The sequence below is a fragment of the Budorcas taxicolor genome, chromosome 17 (genome assembly GCF_023091745.1).
Source record: "Budorcas taxicolor isolate Tak-1 chromosome 17, Takin1.1, whole genome shotgun sequence".
Lineage (NCBI taxonomy): Eukaryota > Metazoa > Chordata > Mammalia > Artiodactyla > Bovidae > Budorcas > Budorcas taxicolor.
In genome coordinates, this window is record NC_068926.1 from 57,622,995 (window position 1) to 57,645,379 (window position 22,385).

The 22,385-nt window shown below is 47.5% G+C and overlaps 1 protein-coding gene across 1 annotated transcript in view; it reads left to right on the forward strand.

Moving 5' to 3' along the window:
* Positions 1-22,385, forward strand: part of KSR2 (kinase suppressor of ras 2) — a 439,551-nt gene that overhangs the window by 322,916 nt on the left and 94,250 nt on the right. Inside the window, exons 6-7 of the mRNA XM_052655174.1 lie at positions 9,688-9,757; positions 12,675-12,758. Coding sequence (XP_052511134.1) covers positions 9,688-9,757; positions 12,675-12,758 — 154 coding nt within the window. The remainder of the gene's footprint in view (positions 1-9,687; positions 9,758-12,674; positions 12,759-22,385) is intronic.

Genomic DNA, 22,385 nt, shown 5'->3' on the forward strand with positions numbered 1-22,385 from the left:
GTGAGGGGGCTGAGATAAATCACGGGTGATGACTCCACGTTTCACGTGTCTACTGGGAGAGGGCATGATGTTATCTGCTGTCTACGCATGTAATTTATGGGCAGCTCAGGGGATCCCAGCTCAGCAGTTACCTGCCAGGACTCAGACGCGAGGTGGTAATGTTCTTTAAAAAGGGGAACATGATTCTGAAGTGGGGCGGGGGGTGTTACATACGTACATTCTAGTTTTCCCACTAGATCCTGAAGGTAATTCCAGTTTGGTTTCACCACTTAAATTTTTTTTTTTACCCAGGCCGTGGGCCAGGAGGGACAGGTGATAGAGGAGAGCTTGGATTCTAACTCCTTGTGCCATCATCCCCGTTCCTCCTCTGCACTCTTCTGCCTCTCGCCCCACGCGTCAGTCCTCTCTGCACTCGCATTGCTTAGTGGCCTCACTGCCCACCCGTCCCACCAAGGTAGGCTTTCACCTGGAGACACCCCCAGGAGACCACTTCATCTCTTCCCCTCGGCCGCAACCGGCACCGCCACCTCTCCCACTGTAACTTACACGTTCTCAGGGTCTTCTCTCTGCTTTGATGAAGTGACAACCGGATAATCGTTATTAATTAACCAGGACAGAAGCAGTGAGAGGAGAGGGTTAATTTTTTCCCCTCTGTCTCCATGAGCTGACATAGATTTCAGCAGTGGCATGTAATCAGAGACATTGCCTCATCACAGATTATTCTACCAGGAGACAGAGCTAGAAAGAAAACAGGCATGGGGTGAGACTGGGCTAGGTTAGAATCTCGGCTGGACCGCTTATTGGTCCTACTCTGCCTGGCTCTTCTCTTCTGTAAAATAGGCATGGAAACAAGACACCCCATGCCGTGTTAGGATTAGGTAAGCAGAGGGGTGACACCTTGTGGGTCATGAACACTTCAGCTTGAAGAATGCACACCATTTGTTCAAGAATTCCCACCATGTAAATGGCTGAAGTGGGTCTACAACCCAAGCCTTCTGGCTTCAAAGAAAAAAAAAAACTTTCACAATGTATACTTATGTCAAACCATCACATTATAGACTTTAAATATCTTACAATTTTGTCAATTATACCTCAGTAAAAGTAGAAAAGTACTTTCCCACTAATCAGCCAAGGAAATGAGTTACACAGCTCTTAGTCAGTGTTTGACATACTTTCTCAATAAAGGGCCAGGTAATAATTAGCTTTTGACTTTGTGGACCACATTGTCCCTGTCTCAGTTACTCAAACGCTGCTGTTATAATGCAGAATCAGTCGCAATGTGTAAATGAGTGGATGTGGCTATGTGCCAATCAAACTTTATTTATAAAAGCAGGAGATGGGCCAGTCTTGGCCTGAGGGTCAGAGTTTGCCAACCTCTGTTCTAAATCATCATCCCTGGAGAGCTTTGTCAGGTTCTAACTGGTGTGTTAATTCTAGAGGCGGAGTGATGATGACAATGACAAGGACAAGAATGACAATAATATGTCAGGCACTCAGCTGAGCTCTGTTCCAACTGTATTACCCGCTTCATCCTCCTATGAGGGGGATAGTGTGACCCCCCCCTTTTTTTTTGCTGGAGACAAGGAAAGACACCTTTCATAGAGGTGAAAATGCCAAGATTTCATAGCTGGGAAGTGGCAGAGCTGATGGATGAACACAGGTCTGCTCACTTCAAAATCCCACACTCTCTTGGGCAGCTTGATAACCTGGAGGCCCTTCCCATTCAGAAATGAACTCTGCTGCCCTGCCTCCAGAATAGGTCTGCACTCAGTGACTTGTAGGTGGCTTGAACCCCATATGCATGCAGGTTGGTTTACCCTATACCTCCGTTCCCACAGTTTTCCTATTTCTAGTCTGGTGGCTTCACCATTGCCTTTTGTTTTGCCCCAATGCCATGCGGACCCCTAAGAATCTCCTCTGAAGGGTCTCTTCCTTTAAGAGTGAGCAGCACAACCTTTGCTCACGCCAAGCATCTCTTTATCACTGTCCGTCCCTTCTGCCTTATTGCTTCCCTGCAAGACCCAGGACCCAGGTTCACTTTCATCTACATACTCACCAGTGCTAAGTGGTTCCCCGGTCACCTCCATAGCAATCACGAGCCCCCAGATGATGAAATTCACATCTTGCGGAGTGGCTTGTAGTTGTCACAGGGAGAAAATTATGTCCGTCTACGCCGAGAAACTCAATTTGGCCCTGAAGCACCATGGAGCTGTAACCTTTAGAGATAGCACAGAATGAAAAGACTCTTGGATCTGATTTGAATTGGATATTAAAGCAAATAGAGTTGTTCGCCACTATGTGAATAAGACTGTGAGCAGCTTTAGTCAAGGATTGGTTGGCACCTTGGATGAATCAGTGGGATTTTAGCTGGTGGCTTGAACGCTCTAAGTTTTATTAGTTTCAGGAGCCTAAAGAATTTGCTACTCGATTTGAGAGCAGCACCATTGTGAAGTTCTCAGTCTGTCCTGTCTCTGGGCTGGAAGCTGAAGGGCAGCTGGACCTTCTATTTCATCTGTGGCATTTCTGAGGATAAGGCCTGGCGTTGGGCTGTCCTGGCTGAAACCCCAGCTCTCCCGCCTAAAAAGCAGTTAGGAGATCAGATGAAATAATACATCTAAGCATTTAATCTGAGTCCAGCCATATAGTAGATACTCAATAAATGTTAGCCATTATTATTAATAGTATTATGTGCTCAGAAGTCTTTATCTCCATGGAAACGTTTAAGCTTAGCATAGCTCCTCTTCTAGCCAACAGAGTTTAGGGACTAGACTGCAGTAGATGGTTTCTTGTGGTCCTGTCCAACTCAAGGATGCACAATTTGAGCAATAATTTTCACACTTGTCTCAGGAGACGTAGCATAGGAAGGCAGGATGGTGTCGGGGTGAAAAGCAAGGCTTTGGTTTTTATAGGAAACTGAAGTCAGCTCTCAAGTGCACCAAAGCAGTAAGACGTTGAACAATTAATTATCCTCATTTTCCTTATCTCTGAACTAGGGATACAACCTCGTGGGGTTGTCAGGATTTAATGAAGAAACAGCTCCAAGAGGTGAATCCTTATTTGGGATACGTACAAGAAATAGCCTTGCTCCTGTGCCAGCCAGTGGACTGATTACTCAGGGATATGGGTTTATTTTTTAAATCTGTATTTATTTGTTTGTTTTACTTTTCGCTGTGTTGTGCCCGCATGGGGATCTTAGTTCCCTGACCAGGGACAGAACCCAAGTCCCGTGCAGTGGGAGCTCATAGTCTTTAACCACTGGACTACCAGGGAAGTCCCTGGGGTATGTCTTCTATTTTTCAATTGGGGGCTGCAGGTGAGATCATGACATGACAGCTCAAATGAGAAAAGCCTGGCCTGGGAGATGAATGGCCTTGTAAGGGTCAGGGCTCATGTTTTGGACCGCAGCGGGGATGGGGAGTTAGAGGTTTGGGGTGAGGGTGGGACCCTCCTGTTTTTATCACAGCCTGGCAGGCTGTTCTTCACTCGGCCGCCAGAGGGAGCACTTATATGTATAAGACGCCCCCGACACAGCATCCCGCTCTGTTCTAAGAGACTTGTTCAGTCGCTCAGTCATGTCCCACTCTACGAGACCCCATGGACTGCAGCACGCCAGGCCTCTCTGTCCCTCACCATCTCCTGAAGTTTGCTCAAGTTCATGTCCATTCCATCGGCGATGCCACCCATCCATCTCATCCTCTGACACCCTCTTCTGCTTCTGCCCTCAGTCTTTCCCAGCATCAGGGACTTTTCCAATGAGTCCTAGACGGTTCCCATTGCTTTAACACAAACCCCAAAGTCCTGTTTTATTTCATTCATCGCATGTATCACATTATGGCTGCCCCTATAGACTCTTAACTCTCCTGTTCACCATACCCACCCCCAGTTCCATTCCTGGCACTTTCAGTGCTCTGTCGGTTTCCTGTGGCTACTGTAACACATTAGCAAAGCTCAGCGGCTCACAAAAACATAAATGTATCATTGCTCAGTTCTGGAGGCCAGGACCGGTCTCGGTGCTAAAGGAAAGGAGTTTGCAGGGCTGTTCCTTCTGGAGACTCTAAGAGAGAAGCTGCTCTCTTGCCTTTGCTGGCTTCCAGGCCACTGCATCCCTTGGCACTTAGCCCCTATCCATCCTCAGAGCCAGCAGATCTCCACATCCCGACATCTCCGACTCTGACACTCCTGCGTCCCTCTTTTACCTGATTACATCAGGCCCACCTGGCTCGTCCAGAGTAATCTCCCATCTCAAGATCCTTGACTTAATCACACTGACAAAGTCTCTTTTTACCTGTTAGGTCACAGGATGTGGACATCTCTGGGGGTGGTTCAGCTCAGTTCAGTCGCTCAGTTGTGTCCGACTCTTTGTGACCCCATGAACCACAGCACACCAGGCCTCCCTGTCCATCACCAACTCCCAGAATTCACCCAAACCCATGTCCATTGAGTCGGTGATGCCATCCAACCATCTCATTCTCTGTCGTTCCCTTCTCCTCCTGCCCTGCATCTTTCCCAGCATCAGGGTCTTTTCCAGTGAGTTAGCTCTTCACATCAGTTGGCCAAAGTATTGGAGTTTCAGCTTCAGCATCAGTCCTTCCAATGAACACCCAGGATTGACCTCCTTTAGAATGGACTGGTTGGATGGCCTTGCAGTCCAAGGGACTCTCAAGAGTCTTCTCCAACACCACAGTTCAAAAGCATCAATTCTTCTGTGCTAAGCTTTCTTTATAGTCCAACTCTCACATCCATACATAACTACTGGAAAAACCATAGCCTTGACTAGACAGACCTTTGTTGACAAAGTAATGTCTCTGCTTTTTAATATGCTGTCTATGTTGGTTATAACTTGGAGGGTGGGCAAATTCAACAAAATATTTACTGAGTAACTGCATGAATGATAGTCGGAATACACAACACACTATGGCATCACTTTCCAAGCCCTGTGGCCCTTTTGAACTGGCTGGTTCTCATCTTCCCTTTACTCTTCTCAGAAGTAGGAAGCATGCACAGTTATAGGGTGGGCTGAACTCTGTGTATCTGGAGGGCGATCTGGAATGGAAGCATCCAGTTTGTTCCTGTCTGTGGTTCAAATCCCAGTTCAGTGACTTCTAAACTGTAGACAGTTGCTTACTGCTTCTAAGCCTCAGTATTCCCATCTGTGAAGCAGGGATGAAATTGGCTGTCGTTTATTGAGCCCCAGCTAGGTAACCTGAATTTAAAAAAAAACCAACAACCTAGTCTTAGCCTTTACATGCTGTGTGACCTTGGACAAATGGCATCACTTCTTGATTTCCTCGTTGGTGAAGTGGCACCGACGGTAGCAGCTGATACATCACATGTGCTCATACATGCAGTGTGTGGATAAAATGAGATCACACATGTGAAGGGCTTATTTGGCAATAGTGCTTGGTGCATGGTAACACTCAATGCAAAGCATATTTATTGTTTTTCTTATTTCTCATTTAAAAATATTCTTACCATTATTCTTATTTCTCTCCTCTTCTTTTTCCGCCCTTTCTTTTGCTTTATAATCAGCCATTTAAAAAAATTTTTGAGTCACTCCAACTGTTAATCTTTTTTTTTTAATGTATTTATTTATTTATTTGGCCTCACTGCACGGCATTTGGGATCTTAGTTCCCTGACCAGGAATCAAACCCATGCCCCCTGCAGTGGAAGCATGGAGTCTTAACCCTTGGACCTCCAGAGAAGTGTCTCATCACCCGTCTTCACGTGTTGTCTCTGGGATAAATGTTTTCAAGCATGCTCTTCATGCCTGACTCCTCCATTAGCCTGAGTTCAAATTCACCAGGTCAGAGCCTGAGTTTTTAATTTTAAAGTTCTACCTATTGTGATGATTTTATTAATATTGGTTCCTTCTATCATGGGTCTTGTTTGTTTGTCTGGCTGCCAAGGTGTCAAAGACCAAGCCTCCTGGTTTCTCCCCTTCTCTACAGAGGCACTGCCGAGAGGGCATCAACAGTGGGATCTAAAGGAGGGAAGAGGAACCCTCCTTCCCTCCAACCGTCTCCCTTTCCATGCCCCATGAATGAAAATATCTGGGAAAAAGTGTCTGTTTTCCTGTTATCCTGCCCCTGGAACGGAAGGCAGCATGAATGGTCACAATTCTGCCTCCGTGTCTGCCTGACTTGTTATCAGAAAATGAGAGTAGAAAAGAAGATTTTGTTCAGCTATGGAGACATCTTAATAGCCACTTTGATTGTTAGACAGAAGTTTCTGTATCAGTTTAATTGCTCTAAATGCTGTTTGCCTTCTCTGTTATGATAAGGCCTGAATTTTCACAGATTTTCCTTTTAAACAGTTTTCCTTTGCTTTAAAGCTTGCATTGGCAAGTTTAATGAAATCCAAATGAAGAAAGTAAAGAGAAGATCTCAGAGTTCAGATCTGCACACCCACGGATGAAGCCGTGTGGAGGCTATTATTGCTTGAGACTAATGATGTCGCAGACACTGAATGTAATTGACGGAATTCACCCCTTCAACCAGATATTGAGAAATGAAACCAAACTACTAAACTTAATTACATCTACTTTTCTAAGAAGGTGCTGTAATTGAGAATAACAGAATAACTAGGATACGAGTCCAACGGTGGGATGTGCTTATAATAAAAGAGGATTTGTTCTCTGCCTGGTTGAGCTTCACAAGTACCATCTCGAGATGTTGAGGGGAGGGACGGGGGTGGGGAGATGGCCAGAGAAGTGAAAAACATCTTGATAAGGGTTTCTCAACCTTGGCACCATTGCCATTTGGGTCTGGTTAGTTCTTTGATGCAGGGGTCTGTCTTGTGTATTACAGGGTGTTGAGCAGCATCCCTGGTCTCTACCTAGTTCGATGCCAGTAGCCCACTACCACCACCTCCTCCACCCCATTTGGCAATGTCTCCAAACAATGCCAAATGTTCCCTCGGGGCAAAACCTCCCTGACTGGGGCTTTTGGAAGGCTCATAAACACTTGCAGAGTTATTCCTTGAGGATCTACCAGGGCCCGGCTGTGTGGCCTTCAGCAAGTCACTGCAGCTTTCTGAGCTCCTGTCTCTTTCTTTGTGCTGTGGGAATAATGAGAACACCGACTGCACAGAGGCATAGCTTCTGGGTATAAGCTGCACAGAATAGTGCCTACCACATATGGAGTACTCAGTCTATTCACTCTTTCTGTGATACTAATCTCAGATTCAGCAAACATGTATTACATGCTTGCTTTGTCCAAGATGCTGTGCTGTAAGACTGATGCCGAGATGAAGATGTGGTCCTTGTCCTTGCAGGAGCAGCAGAAATGTGCGGACTTTTTGGTATTGCCTTGTGCTCCACCCAAGGCAGACATGCAGAAGCGAATGGCAACCCCCTCCAGTATTCTTGCCTGGGGAATCCCATGGACAGAGGAGCCTGGTGGCTATACAGTCCACGGGGTCGCAAAGAGTGGGACACAGCTTAGTGACTAAACAATGACAAAATGGCAGACATTGCTAATCAATCCCAATGCTCTTTCCTCTTGAGCCTCAGAATCCTTCTGAATACACCTTTCTAGACAGCTGCTACTAACGTCCCATGAGATGAAAGATCTTTGGTGCTGCTACTGATAATTTTGTGGATTCCCCATGAGGAGGCTGTGTATCTGAGCTAGTGTACTAGCTTCCATTCCAGCACGGTCATTCCGCCTCCACCTACTCCTGGCCTGGAGAAAGCATTGTAAGGAGTTAGCAGGTCGCATCCTTCCTCCGAAATCTGACTTCAGTCCCCTGCTCTCTTTCCTTTAAAATTACTTTTCTTTCTTGTTTTTTGTTTGTTTCTCCCACAAGTTGAAACAAGTTATAAAATGGGCTTGGACTTGATCACATTTAATTTTTAGTTAGCCTGGAAGAGATTCCACTGGCTATGATTCTGACTGATACATCATGCTGTCTCTCTTCTGGGTTTTCTCTGCCCTTTGGGACTTGCAAAATCATTTGCTCTCCCAGAAATGGTCCCAGCTTTACAAGGGCGGAATTGGGGTTTCTGGAAACAGCTTTCAGATGGTTGTCGACAGTGTCATTAGACAAAAGGGAGGCGTGAATGGGTTGGGGTTAAACGCTCCCTGATGGGTTCAGACATGCCCAGCTCCCCAATGAGCACGCCACTCCATAACAATTGCTGTGAAAAATGAGGCGTGCATTTGCAGCTCTGAGGATGGGGCACCAGCTCCATCCATCTGGCCTGAGAAATGAGAGCTGGCGTGTGGGTCAGCCACTTCCTTCTTCTCTCCCCTAACTGGTGGAGGCTTCACAGAAAGCACCAGTTCATTTCTGCTGTTGTTTCACACTTCCCTGGGGCCTGTGAGGTCTGTGAGGAGGGTGATGCAGGCAACCAGGCACTGGAGTGAAGGTGGAGGCTGGTGCTCAGAGGCTGTGGAAGGAGTCCTGGAACTCAGTGGTGGAGTGGTGGTGTGGGCCACTGGGATGTAGCCCAAGGCGTGAAAGAAAAGACCTGATGAGAACAGGCACCCAGTCTAAAGTCCACGTGATTTATTGCTTCCTCCTCATTCCCATTTATCCATCAGATTATCCATCCATCTAGCTGTCCATCCTTCTGTCCTTCCATCCACTCACCTACCAGTCCATCCATCCATCCATCCTTCCTTCCTTCCTTCCTTCCATCCACTCACCTACCAGTCCATCATCCGTCCTTCCATGCACTCACCTACCAATTAATTGATCCACCTACCCATCTGTCCACATTGCAGCTCATCTGTCCATCTTCCTGCCTATGCAACCATTCATCCACCCAGCTATCCAAACATCCATCTATCCATCCATCCACCTACCAGTCCATTTACCCACCTTGCCATCTGTCTATCTGCTGACTCACCTGTCTGTCTGCCCACCCAGCCAACCATTTATCCACCTGTCTATCCAAACACTCATCTATCCATCTATCAGCCCACCTGCCAATCCCTCTGCCAATTCATCTGTCCATCCATACACCCGCTCATCCATCCATCATTTCTTCTAGTGTGAGTTTAAGGTGGTGCATGGTTAGACATATTCTAAACAGTTACTTATACAGAAAGTGATATTGGTTTTCCATATAGAGTTTACTTTGAGAAGAAATGTGTTTAAACAAACAAATAAGTCAACTTAATTAAGTTGTACAAGGGCATACAAAAACTAGGAGAGTGGTAGTTGTATGACCAGCATTCGGAATCTGCTGAGTCAGAGCCTTGCGAGCACGGGCGCGTGTTCTAGGTAAGCCCAGACTCAGCTGGTGTGCCGTCTACAAGGTGTGAGGACCTTGAGCACATGACTTCCCCTCTCCAGGCCTCAGCTTCCTCATCTGTAAGGATGGGATGCTGACAGTCTCTAACTTTGTTTTGAGGATGTCACGAACTCAGGCATGTGAGTCACGTGGCACACAACTCGCTCACAGTAAGTGCTTACTGATGGGAGCCAGGCTCAGTTTTATTCTCCCTTGGCTGCGTTCTTTCCAGGCACTGACTGGAAGCCTTATTCCAGGGACCTTGCTTGAGTCAAGATAACAGAAGCTAAACCAGTTTTCCACTTCCCTTTGGTTTAGCAAGTGATGGTGGCCAGTGCCCTTCCCGAGGCCAGCAAGCCTGCGTCTTCCTTCCAGGGCTTGGTGAGAGCCCAACCCCACTTCCAGTTTTCTGTGTAACGGGACCTTCTTGTGTCTTGTCTCCCTGCAGACACACTGTCAGTGCCGCGCTGGTCCCCACAGATCCCTCGCAGAGACCTCGGCAACTCCATCAAGCACAGGTAGGCTGGATTCCTGAGTGCATGGGTGGCTCTCTCCCAGCATGTGAGGGCTGGGGGCTCTGGCCCTGGGGTGGGGAAAGGCTCGGCAGAGTGTTCTGCCCCAGTTCCTGGATCGCCCTGCTCTTCCCTTCTCTCCTCTGCCAGGTTGAACCTTGATGTGGCAGTGCACTGAAATGCCTGCGTCTTTTTCACCTGGCTCTTACAAAGTTAACACCTAGTGGTTAAAAGCCAGGGCTTTGGAGTCAGACTGACTTGTATTCCATTCCCAGCTAGTAAAGCTTTGCACCCTTGAAGAAGTTACTTAACCTCACTGAGGCTCAATTTTCTCATCAGATAATTCTACCTACTCATAGGGTGGTCGTGAAGATTAAGTGAGGTAATGTATTGAAGTGCTAAGCGAAGGGCCTAGCATATAATAACCACTCAGTATTGAGACAAATACTTGTCCCAATTTTGAGTCTTTGTACCCAGAAGACAGGATTGCAGAGGTGCTCACTTTCTGTCAGTCCAGAGCTCCAGCTCTGTTGGATGCTGGGTTCAGCCTCTCCAGGAGTGCACTTGCCCTTTTCAGGAGGGAGATTTCTGTCCACTAAGTCACCCATTACACGAAGTTAACTTTTTACTTTTTATTGTGTTACTTCACAATCTGTTCACAAACTCAGCGGGGTAAGTAGCACAAGTGTGGTCACATCCATTTGTCAGATAGGGAGACTGAGGCCCGAAATAATTAAGTGATGAATCAACAAGCTAACTAACCCCAGAACTTTGTGTTCTTTTGACACTGCTGCTGAGAGTTTTCTGTGCACTGAGGCCTCTGTAACCAGCAGAGTTCACTCATTCATGGTTTCTTTTCTCTAGTATTTATAGAGAATATCTGAACCAGGGCTGCAACGCTGAGCACCACAGAAGGCTTTCAGCCTTGGGGAGCTCACGGTCTAGTGGAGGGATAGACATTTAACAGACCATGACAGTACAGAGGGGATCGGGGCTATAAGAGGTGGGCAATACCAAGGGCAGACACCTAAGGGTATCCTGGGGTGAGGCAGAAGTGGGCACACTCTCTGAGAATGTCATCCCGTCAACAGTTTTTGAAAGAAATGTGTTGACAGGATAGTTGCTAAGACTCAAATGAGAAAACGGTGAAGGAAGCCTTGAGAAATACACGATAGACACATCAGTAGACAGGCAGTGAGATGCAGAGAGAAAGATGTCAAAAAGAAGGGCCTGTTTCTATTTTCTTACATTCTGCTCCCTGACGTCAGCTCCACCCCTGACTGGCCACACCCCAAGCTCAGCTTCACGCCCTGACTTGGCTCCACCCCAATTGCCCTCACCGTGGCTGAACCAAGACACCAGACTCTAGCATCCTAACGTTAGACCTGGTGGTACCTCGGGATTCAAATGCTGATGCCAAGAGGAGGAAAATCATCTGGTGATTTGGGGCATCAGGAACATCTTCTTAGAGGAGCTAGCACTTAGGATTCCCTGTTACTCTCCAGTCTCACCCTGTGTTTCTCCCCGGCTCCATGCCAGGACAGAGAGACTTGGACTCATCCTAGCCTTCGTGAAAAAATGAAATTTAAATCGCACCATCCCCTGTCCTCAGAGTCACTTCAGTCACATCTTAGGAAGAGGGATTGCTGATCCGAAGGATGCGAGAGGGCTGGAAAAGAAGGAATTCCCATCTGCCACTCATACTCTCGATTCCCACACTGCTGGCTAGTGGGTGGAACACGAGCCCATTTGCCATTCCCCAGAGCTGCCAAATCCTGCAAAAATAGATCCTGTCCAACTCACTGGCCCTACAGAATGGGACTTAGCCAACCCCCAGTCCAGAACTGGAAAGGGAGTGTTCTTGGCCACAAGAGTCTGTGTTCAGAATATTGCCATTTGCTTGTACATGGAGGCTTCGGGCTGCAGCTCATTCTGTTGGAGAGTGACTGACCCAAATCAGGCAAGATGGTCCAGCAGAGGAATGCAGGCTTGCCCTCAAAATTTTCAAGCACCAAAGTTACATAATCACTTCCAGTTTTCATTTTGACACTGTGAGGCAGTGGAGATTAGATGCAACTCCTGCTGGAGGTGACAAAAATTGAACATGAAGACTAGCTCTGACCTGGCAGCCTTCAGTACTTGGCTTGGGCCCAGCCCTGCTGCTGCTTCGTATCTCTGTGTGAGGAAAGCACCCTGGCAACAGCAGGAGACCCCGGAAGTTAATGCACCTCTGTGCCCGCTAGTTCTTAGCTGTGTATCAGAAACCTCCAAACTGCCTTCTGTTTGCAGCAAGTGGTTGTGGCTAGGGAGGAAGGTGAGCTGATGGTCCAAAAAGGCTTTCCCTTTAGAGGCCTCTTCTCTGCTACTAAATTTTGGGGTCTCTACTTTTTGGGGGAGATTCCCTCTTGAAGCTCCCTAACCAAAGGATGTAAATAGCAATGATGGGAAGGCTCAGCTCAGTGATAGGGAACAGACTCGCAGGGAAACTGCACCTTGCTTTGTGGTTCTCTGAGGGTAGTCACAGCCCCATCCATCTGTCCCAGAACTGAAATTGGCACATAGTAGGCCTCCAGACATGTTTGTTGAATGACTGAATGACTGTTTTGAATGTTTGGCTAATAATATAGTCACAACCCCATGCAGTGACCGCTTTCTGTCTATCAGGCCCTGTGTGAAGCCCTTGACATGCATGACCTTGTCTAATCCTCCAAACAACTTATGAGGTCAATAGTGTTATCATGCCCACTTTCCAGATGAAAAGACCAAAGCTCCAGTGGTTTAAGCAGTTTGATTAAGTCACCTAGTTTGGAAGAAGTGGGGCTGGAATCAAAGGCGCATTGCTTTTCCTTCCAGTGGTCATCCTTCTAGAGCTGGGTCAGTCACCATCACCTTGGCCTTGAACACTGCTGTCTCTTCCTCACAGGTTTTCCACCAAGTACTGGATGTCTCAGACGTGCACAGTCTGTGGGAAAGGAATGCTTTTTGGCCTCAAGTGTAAAAACTGCAAGTAAGTGGCTGTTCCCACAAGCGCCTTTTCATAGTGCCTGGTGTCAGGCTGGAGCCAGCTTGGGCTCTGAAATGGCTTAGGGGGGTTCGTTCCTTGGCTCTCAGGAGAGCTGCTTGCTCTGTTTTTTGGAAATATGCCCTGAAAGAACACCTGCACTTGGGGAAAGGGTCAGGAGAGTGCTTGTGAGTAAGAACTGGAGCTGATGGTCTATGCTGGAAACGCAGAATGCTGTCTGCAGAGTACAGCGAGAACCTGCATTTCCACAGGCTCTGAAATCAGGGGTTGGCAAACTGTTTCTCTGGTTGACCAGAGAGTAAATATTTTAGGTCTTGCGGCCCACAGGGTCCCTCAGCCCTGCTATGTTGTTCAAAAGCAGCCATAGACAATATATAAACAAATAAGCACAACAGATTTATCTATTCCAATAAAGCTCTTTGTACAAAGACAGGCCATGGCTGGTTTTGGCCCCTCAGCCATGGTTTGCCAATCCCTGAGTTCAACTTTGTAAAGGACTTTTGCGCTTAATTTTTTTCTCCTCATGGTGTCTCTCCGAGTAGGAGTGGTTCTGATTCTTCCCATTTTACAAATGTGAAAGCTGAGTTAAAGCTAGGATAAGCCTGAGGTCACACAACTAAGAAGTGGCAGTCAAGACTTGAACCCCCAAACTCTTGTTCTTTCTGTGGCATCATGCTGGTCTCGAGTTCTGGCAAGAAGACCAGACCACACAAGCCCCCACCTCTGCCAGCTTCCACGTACCCACCCCAGGTCGCGTCTGGCAACGGGATGCAAGAGGGACTGTGATGCCCAGCATAGGCCTTGGAGTCAGACTGAGATAGGTTTTTATGTCCTGGTCCCGCCACTGTTTAGCTCAGTGACCGTGGGTGAGTTGCCTCACATTTCTGTTGCTAGGATTTTCATCTGCACCAAAGAAATGATCATCACACCTGCCTGATGTGGCAGTGAGCGTTGAGTAAATCAACACCAAAGGACATAGCCCGGTGCCAGGCTTTCTGTCAAAGGTCACAAACGCCTTTCTGTTTGGTCTTCTTCTTCCCTCCTGTATACTTGTACTAAATACCTGCTCTGGTCTATAAAATATTAACGTTCAACTGTATCAAGGGTTACAAATGAGTATGCATCTGATCGCTTTATAGGGGCCACTAAGTTGAAAAATAGGACTCTTTCTTTCTCCTCCAGCCTCCCTCTTTCTTGTCCAGCCCAGGTTGGGAACTGATCCAAGTTGCATCAGGCCTCCCCACCTCGCTGCCCCGTGAAGGAGTTCTTACTCTCCCTGCAGCCTGGATGTCTCAGTGATAAGGCAAGGCTGAGCCCCGTTCCCTCCTGGAGTTGCAGAGAGGATTAATTAGTTCCAGCCTCTAAGGGACGTTAAACTCCATGGCACGCGGGGACAGGGTGGGGGCAGTAGCTACCAGGTGTTAGTGTCTGGAGGCCCACGTCCCCACCTTGCTCCCAGGTGAGTCCCCAGGATGGCGGCCTCTGCTCTTTCTGACCCAGAGATGCACGAAGCCAGGCCTTCGGGTCCAGGTGGAACTTCGGTCTGCTTTCCCCAGTGCACCAGATGCTTCGGGGTCCGTCTCATCTGTGTGTAGTCACACCACGTTCTGAGGGGGAGATGGCAGCTTTCACATCCTCACACCTGCTGAGCGGCAGCTTTGAAGTCAGGTAATTAGGTGACAGGGACGCAGCCAGGAGTCCGCGAGGCTGAACGCTTTCTAAGCCGTTTTAATTTTCAGCGCTAGAGGCAGAAGTCTGAGGTAGCCTTCACTCATGCTCTCTCTGTTCTGGAAGTAATGAGCAGAGGCTCAGACCCTGTGGAAGGTTGGGGGAGGGATGGGGACCTGAGAGAGAGAGGTGGGTGCCTGCCAGAGGCTCTAAAGCAGGCAGAACCGAGCTGGAGTCCCAGCTGCACTGCCGAACTCCCTGTGTGACCTTGGGAAGGGACTCTCATCGCGGGCTGTTTCCTCACCTGCAAAGTGGGCGGTTAGTACCCCTTCCCCACCCCCACCCCCGCCACAGGGCTGTTGGAAGGAGTCTGTGAAAGGTCCTCGCCCCAGACGACAAACATTTTATCAAACATTCCTCCCCACCCTTACCTTTTACAGAAATGCCTCCTGGAATTGTAAGAGGCAGGATTCAAACCAAGCCCTGGTTGGAAGGAACACTTGATCTAACCAATTTGCTCAGCCCTTGGGACTTCCCTGGTGGCTCAGGCAGTAAAGCGTCTGCTTACAGTGCAGGAGCCCGGGTCCAGTCCCTGGGTCAAGAAGATCTCCTGGAGAAGGAAATGGCAACCCACTCCAGCATTCTTGCCTGGAGAATCCCTATCGACAGAGGAGCCTGGTAGGCTACAGTCCATGGGGTCGAAAAGAGTCGGACACGATTAAGCGACTTCACTTTCACTTTCTTTTACTTTAGAACAACCACCCAAAAGGTGAAAGCAGAATCTGTGGCAGCCACAGACCTTCAGGATGCCTCAGGAGCTTTGATGCTGTACTCACCTGATGTCAGCAGACTTTAGTGCTCTCTCTGGTGTGTAATTGTTGCTGTTGCTGTTTAGTTGCTGAGTCATGTCTGACTCTTCTGTGACACTGTGGACTGTAGCCCACCAGGCTCCCCTGTCCATGGGATTTTTCAGGCAAGAGTATTGGAGTGGGTTGCCATTAGGAGCTTGCATGACTGATATCACCTGTTGAAGTTTGATTTCACTCTTCCATCAATGAAATTCTGCAGTTTTTTGCATTAATTAATAGTGAGGAGGATGGATGGCTGTTTATGTGATTTAAAAGATGGGCAAAATTTTAGTTGAAAAGATTTGGATGAAGGACAGAAAAGGGAAACAGACCCCATTGTCAAAGAGGTTAGGGGAAGACACACCTATAAAGAAATGAACTTGGGTGAAGCTGAAGTTTGGGCATACAAGCAGTAGCCAGTGAAATCCCAGGGAGCAACGCTGAGAATGGGGAGGGAGCTGGTTAGAAAAACGGGCAGAACAATTTGTTCACGTACTCTGCCAATGTTTATTGAGCAGGTACTGTGTGCCAGGAACTGTTTTACTGTTAGTTGCTCGGTCGTGTCTGCCTCTTCGTGACCCCATGGACTGTAGCTCGCTAGACTTCTCTGTCCATGGAATTCACCAGGCAAGAATACTGGAGTGGGTTGCCATTTCCTTCTTTAGAGGATCTTCCCCACCCAGGAATCAAACCTGTGTTTCCTGCATTGCGGGGAAGAGTCTTAGCCGTCAGAGCTGATTTTAAAAATGGGCAGAACTATTTGTTCATTGACTTGACTGATGTTTACTGAGCATGTACTATGTGCCAGAAACTGTTCCCGGAACAGGGGAAACAACAGTCAATGAAACAGACATAATCCCTGCCCTCACGGAGTTTACATGCTAGTGGGGGTGGAGACAGGGAGGCCAGACAGTGAATGAAGTAGTGAAATAGGTCATCTGTTCAGATGATGCTGAAGTGCTAAGGAGAAGAACAAAGCAGAGCAGGGAGGCAGGAAGGGCCAGGGAAGGGGCTGCAGTTTTAATTGGAGCGCTCAGGGAAGGTCTTAAACCTGACTGGGAACCTTGGGGGGAAAAGTGGTGTGTGATGCAGGTCATTTCCTATTACCCTGAAGCAATATCCAGAGGCTTGGGTTTGAATCTGTCCCGAAGGTAGTGATTCTCCACCCTCACCCGCCACCCCATCCCTGCCTTTTTAAAAAAAGAAAACCCAGAACAGGGCTTACCTGGTGCCTCAGACAGTAAAGAATCCTGCCTACAATGCAGGAGACCCAGGTTTGATCCCTGGGTGAGGAAGATCTCTTGGAGAGGAAGATCCCTTGGAGAAGGGCATGGCAACCCACTCCAGTATTCTTGCCTGGAGAATTCCATGGACAGAGGAGCCTGGTGGGCTACAGTCCATGGGATCACAAAGGGTTGGACACAACTAACCTAACAGAAGCAGAAGATATTAAGAAGAGGTGCCAAGAATACACAGAAGAACTGTACAAAAAAGATCTTCATGGCCAAGATAATCACGATGGTGTGATCACTCATCTAGAGTCAGACATCCTAGAATGTGAAGTCAAGTGGGCCTTAGAAAGCATCACTATGAACAAAGCTAGTGGAAGTGATGGAATTCCAGTTGAGCTATTTCAAATCCTGAAAGATGATGCTGTGAAAGTGCTGCACTCAATATGCCAGCACATTTGGAAAACTCAGCAGTGGCCATAGGACTGGAAAAGGTCAGTTTTCATTCCAATCCCAAAGAAAGGTAATGCCCAAGAATGCTCAAACTACCGCACAATTGCACTCATCTCACACACTAGTAAAGTAGGCTTCAGCAATATGTAAACCATGAACTTCCAGATGTTCAAGCTAGTCTTAGAAAAGGCAGAGGAACCAGAGATCAAATTGCCAACATCCGCTGGATTATGGAAAAAGCAAGAGAGTTCCAGAAAAACATCTATTTCTGCTTTATTGACTATGCCAAAGCCTTTGACTGTGTGGATCACAATAAACTGTGGACAATTCTGAAAGAGATGGGAACACCAGACCACCTGACTCTTAAGAAACCTGTATGCAGGTCAGGAAACAACAGTTAGAACTGGACATGAAACAACAGACTGGTTCCAAATAGGAAAAAGAATACATCAAGGCTGTATATTGTCACCCTGCTTATTTAACTTCTATGCAGAATACATCATGAGAAACACTGGACTGGAAGAAGCACAAGCTGGAATCAAGATTGCCAGGAGAAATATCAATCACCTCAGATATGCAGATGACACCACGCTTATGGCAGAAAGTGAAGAGGAACTAAAAAGCCTCTTGATGAAAGTGAAAGAGGAGAGTGGAAAAGTTGGCTTAGAGCTCAACATTCAGAAAACGAAGATCATGGCATCTGGTCCCATCACTTCATGGGAAATAGATGGGGAAACAGTGGAAACAGTATCAGACTTTACCTTTTGGGCTCCAAAATCACTGCAGATGATGACTGTAGCCATGAAATTAAAAGACGTTTACTCCTTGGAAGGAAAGTTATGACCAACTTAGACAGCATATTGAAAAGCAGAGACATTACTTTGCCATCAAAGGTCCATCTAGTCAAGGCTATGGTTTTTCCTGTGGTCATGTATGGATGTGAGAGTTGGACTGTGAAGAAAGCTGAGCACCGAAGAATTGATGCTTTTGAACTGTGGTGTTGGAGAAGACTCTTGAGAGTCCCTTGGACTGCAAGGAGATCCAATCAGTCCATTCTAGAGGAGATCAGCCCTGGGATTTCTTTGGAAGGAATGATACTAAAGCTGAAACTCCAGTACTTTGGCCACCTCATGCGAAGAGTTGAGTCATTGGAAAAGACTCTGATGCTGGGAGGGATTGGGGGCAGGAGGAAAAGGGTGCGACAGAGGATGAGATGGCTGGATGGCATCACCGACCTGATGGATGTGAGTTTTAGTGAACTCTGGGAGATGGTGATGGACAGGGAGGCCTGGCATGCTGCGATTCATGGGGTCGCAAAGAGTCGGACACAACTGAGTGACTGAACTGAACTGAAGCAACTAAAAAATCTAGGACAATTCTGGTGGTGTTACCGCCAGAAACTCCATGGCTTAGACATATGCTACTCCAAATGTGGTCCCTGGGCTTGTAACCTGTAGCAGCAGCAGCAGCACCTGGAAGCTGTTCAGAAACTCAGACTCTCAGGCCCCACCCCAGACCTGCTGCACCCAAATCTGCATTTTAAGATTGTCCCAGTGACTCTTGTGCACATTAATTTTGAGAATCACTACTCTCATGAGCTCCAAATCCCCTTGCAGAGCTGATTTTACTTCTGTAGATAATGGATCTCAAACTGGAGTGTGAATCAGCATCCCCTGGAAGGTTGAGTAGAACACAGCTCCCTGAACCTACCCCAGAGCCTCCAGTTCAGCAGGTCTGAGGTGGGTCCCCAGAATCCAAGTCTCTGACAAGTTCTCAGGTGATGCTGATGCTGCCAGTGCTGGACCTGGGACCACAGTCTGAGAACCATTGCTCTATATATGAAAGCACTGGTTTCCCAAGATCAAACCTTATTTTAGCACGAGTGTTTTTTTTTTTTTAACATTGGTCCGTCTTTGCTGATTACTTTTCAGTCTCTTCTGCTGTTACATCCCTTGGCCTCACTCTGTAGACAGGAGTCTTGCTCGTCCTGGTGTCTCCAGTAAATTCATCCAGTAAGTATTTGTGTGCTGAGTCAAAAAAGATACGCTATGATTAGGAACCCAGGCTGTAGGTCAGACACACACACACCTCTCTTTGAATCCTGACTCACCACTAACTGTGTAATCACTTCTAAGCTTCAGTTTCTTTCTACGTACGTGCTAAGTCACTTCAGTCATGTTTGACTCTTTGTGACCCCATGGACAAGAGTACTGGAGTGGGTTGCCATTTCCTTCTCCAGGGGATCTTCCCAACCCAGGGATCGAACCTGGGTCTCTTACATTTCCTGCACCAGAAGGTGTGTTCTTTACCACTAGCACCACCTGGGAAGCCCTTTTGCTATATAGGAAGAAAAAAATGACATCTATTTTCCTAAATCCTTTTTTTTTTTAACTGACTAAATAAGGGGAAATGCTTAGCCTGGTACCCGGCCTACTATAAGAACTTAATAAATGAAAGTTAATGCTGTTATTAAGTTAGTTTGGGAGTACCCCTCCACCCAGGAAGCCGGAGTACTTCTGAATGTCTAACCCCGTTCCCCCCTGCTTTGGTTCGGTGCCCACTTCCTCCGGAATTATCATCAGCTGTCTTGTCAGCATTGTGAATAGAGAGATTAATGAACTAATAGGAAATTATGCTCAGAAAGCAATTTGCAGTTATCTAAAATGAGGCGTTTTCGTCTAATAGGTTCACGAGCACGGAGTGGAGTTTAGTTCTAAGTGGTCGGCTGTCAGTACAGACCATGTATTGTCTGATAACCATGGATTCAGCTGGCTGAAGTTTGCTTTTGCAGTTAAGATGCTGATGGATTTCCCTAGCTCAGTCGTGTCTGATCTGCACCCTTCCCCCTTCTCAGGGTCCTTCCAGAGAAGGACACTTCTGCAGGGCTGAGGTCAGGCTCCTTGGAAACCTCTCCACATCTCTCTGGGTTTCTCGTGGGAAAACCAGCAGTGGTGCTTTGAGTGGTTGTGTTCTAGAAAATAAGAGTTTGAACCAAGGTGACTCTGACCCAGACTCTTGGTGTAGGGCCTAGAAATCTGCATTTTTAGTCGACCTCCCAGATAATTCCTGTTTGCACATAAGCATGAGTGTCCTGGGCTGAGAAAACAGCACAGACAAAGGCTTGGCTCGGAGTTTAGTGTCAGTCGCTCTGTTGTTTTGACTCTTTGAGATCCTGTGGACTGTAGCCCACCATACTCCTCTGTCCTTGGGATTCTCCAGGCAAGAATACTGAAGTAGGTTGTCATTTCCTTCTCCAGGGGATCTTCCCAACCCAGGAATCGAACCTGGTCTGAGCATATTTTGCAGGCAGAGTCCAGGGTAGAGAGGAGACTGGTTCTGCTTTGCAGCCATGGTACCAGCCCTAGGACTCCTGCTGTTGCTTCCTGAGGCTCCAGGCCCGTGGAGGGCAGGCACCCCTTACCATCCAGCCAGCTGCTCTTCTGGGAAAGCAGTCTTGGGCTCTGGAGCTCCCACCACCTTGGACCAGCTCGCCAGCTAGGATGAGGCCCAGTGCAGGGAAGAGAATGTGTTGTCCGGATTGCCGTGCCTCTGGGTGGTGGTAGAGAGTCCTGCTGTGCTCTGAGTCACCTGCTCTTGGGGCCTGAGACAGGAACCATACGGGTCTCAGAACACCTTGCAGATGTATAAGACTCATTTTCCTCTAGGACCACAGAGTACTTGCTCCTCTGCTTTGAAGATAGGATGATTAACTTAGTATCCGCTGAGCGCAGTACCAGTGACCTCGTTTAGGGATGCCGGTGCTACCAGTTCAAACCTGAGACCTTCCCTAGGGGGCTTGCCCTTGGCTGATTGTAGCTTCTCCCCCAGGGGGCTCAGAGGCAGGCAGGCAGGGCATAACTGGTGCAGGTGTGCAAAAGGCCAGCTTCCTTGCCTGCAGGCAGACATACTCAAGGGTACAGTTCACAGCCCAGAGACCCGCTGTGAGGTCAGGCTGAGACTAGAGTCACCTGCAACCATGTCCTTGCTTAGCTTCTCCCCCATCCTACTGTGCTAAGGAACATCCTGTAGAACTCCCTCCATAAATCACTTTCCAGATTGCCCATCTCAGGATCTGTTTCTAGGGAGCTCGACTTAGGACAGGAAAGCAACAGCACGATCCAGACTCTGGAGCCAGAGAGCGCAGGTCCTGGTTCTGCTGCTTCCAAGCTGTGTGACTCTGGGAAAGTTTCTAAACCTCTCTGATATAAAGTGAGGCTACTATGTTCATTTGATGTGATGAGCCATGTGAGTGCTCTAGTCACATTAATGATTTGATGATTCTTTCAAATCAGACTCTTTAAGATGCTCAGCAGTTATTTCATTACAAAAGTGGATTCTCTATTAATATGAAATATGAAAAGAAACAGACTCACCAGATCACCTCCGAGGATTTGAGCAATGTTGAAGTTCTGGAAAACTTAACCCATTTCCTACTTTTCTGTAGTCCTTGTTCCCCATTTTGCTTTGGGGATTTTCTGAACCAGCCAGTTTCTTGGGAGACTAGTTAAAGGCTTTGTACCAAGGTCTCTCAACCTTGGTACTCTTGACATTTTGAGCCAGATAATTCTTTGTGGTAGGGAGGCTGTCCTGTGCATTGAAGGATGTTTAACACCATTACTTCCACACACACACCCCCGCTCCACCCTTCCCCTACTCCACCCTCAGCTATGACAATCAAAAATGTCTCCAGATATTGCCAAATGTCCCTTGTGGTGTGTAAGGGGCACAAAATTGCCCTTGGGGGAGAACCACTGTTTTATATCGTAAATCCCTCATCCCCAACCAGTGGGGCTGTATATCCATTATTCAGCTTTTAAGTGCCAGCATTAGAGTGCCATTACTAAAGTATTCAATAGAATGATCAAACCACTTGGGTTGCCTGGGACTTCCCTGGGTCAAGCACTGAAAGTCCCAGGTCCCAAGTGGCCCAGGTTGGGGGAGGCAGGTCTGTGCCGGTAGAAATATTTTACATGCTCCAATTAAGGTCACTGCCCGCTTCCGTAGGCGTGAGAGCCATAATCACTTCCCTGGAAAGGTAGAAAGTGATGTTTAGAAACAGCACACTATTTCCAGTTTATTCCAGTGTGTTTTAATGCATTTTCCATAGTTCCCCCTCCTCCTGCCCTCAGTAGCCTGGTTAGACATGCTTGCACTGAATTCTTTTCACGTAAGCAGTCCCTTTGCTATTTTACAGGCACTTCTTTATCTGGTTTTGCTCTGTTACTGGGTCTTTTCACTTGGATTTCATACGCTCTTTGGTGCCCTCCTTGCCCTGCGTGTCCTCCTCTCCAGTGTCCTTGCCTCAAAGTCCAATGTTTTATCTAAAATTTTCCTGTGTTTGCAAAATGACTTCAGCCACAGGTGACAAGGAGATAAAAGCAGGAAGTAAGCCATGGTTGGTTTGAGCCACTGGG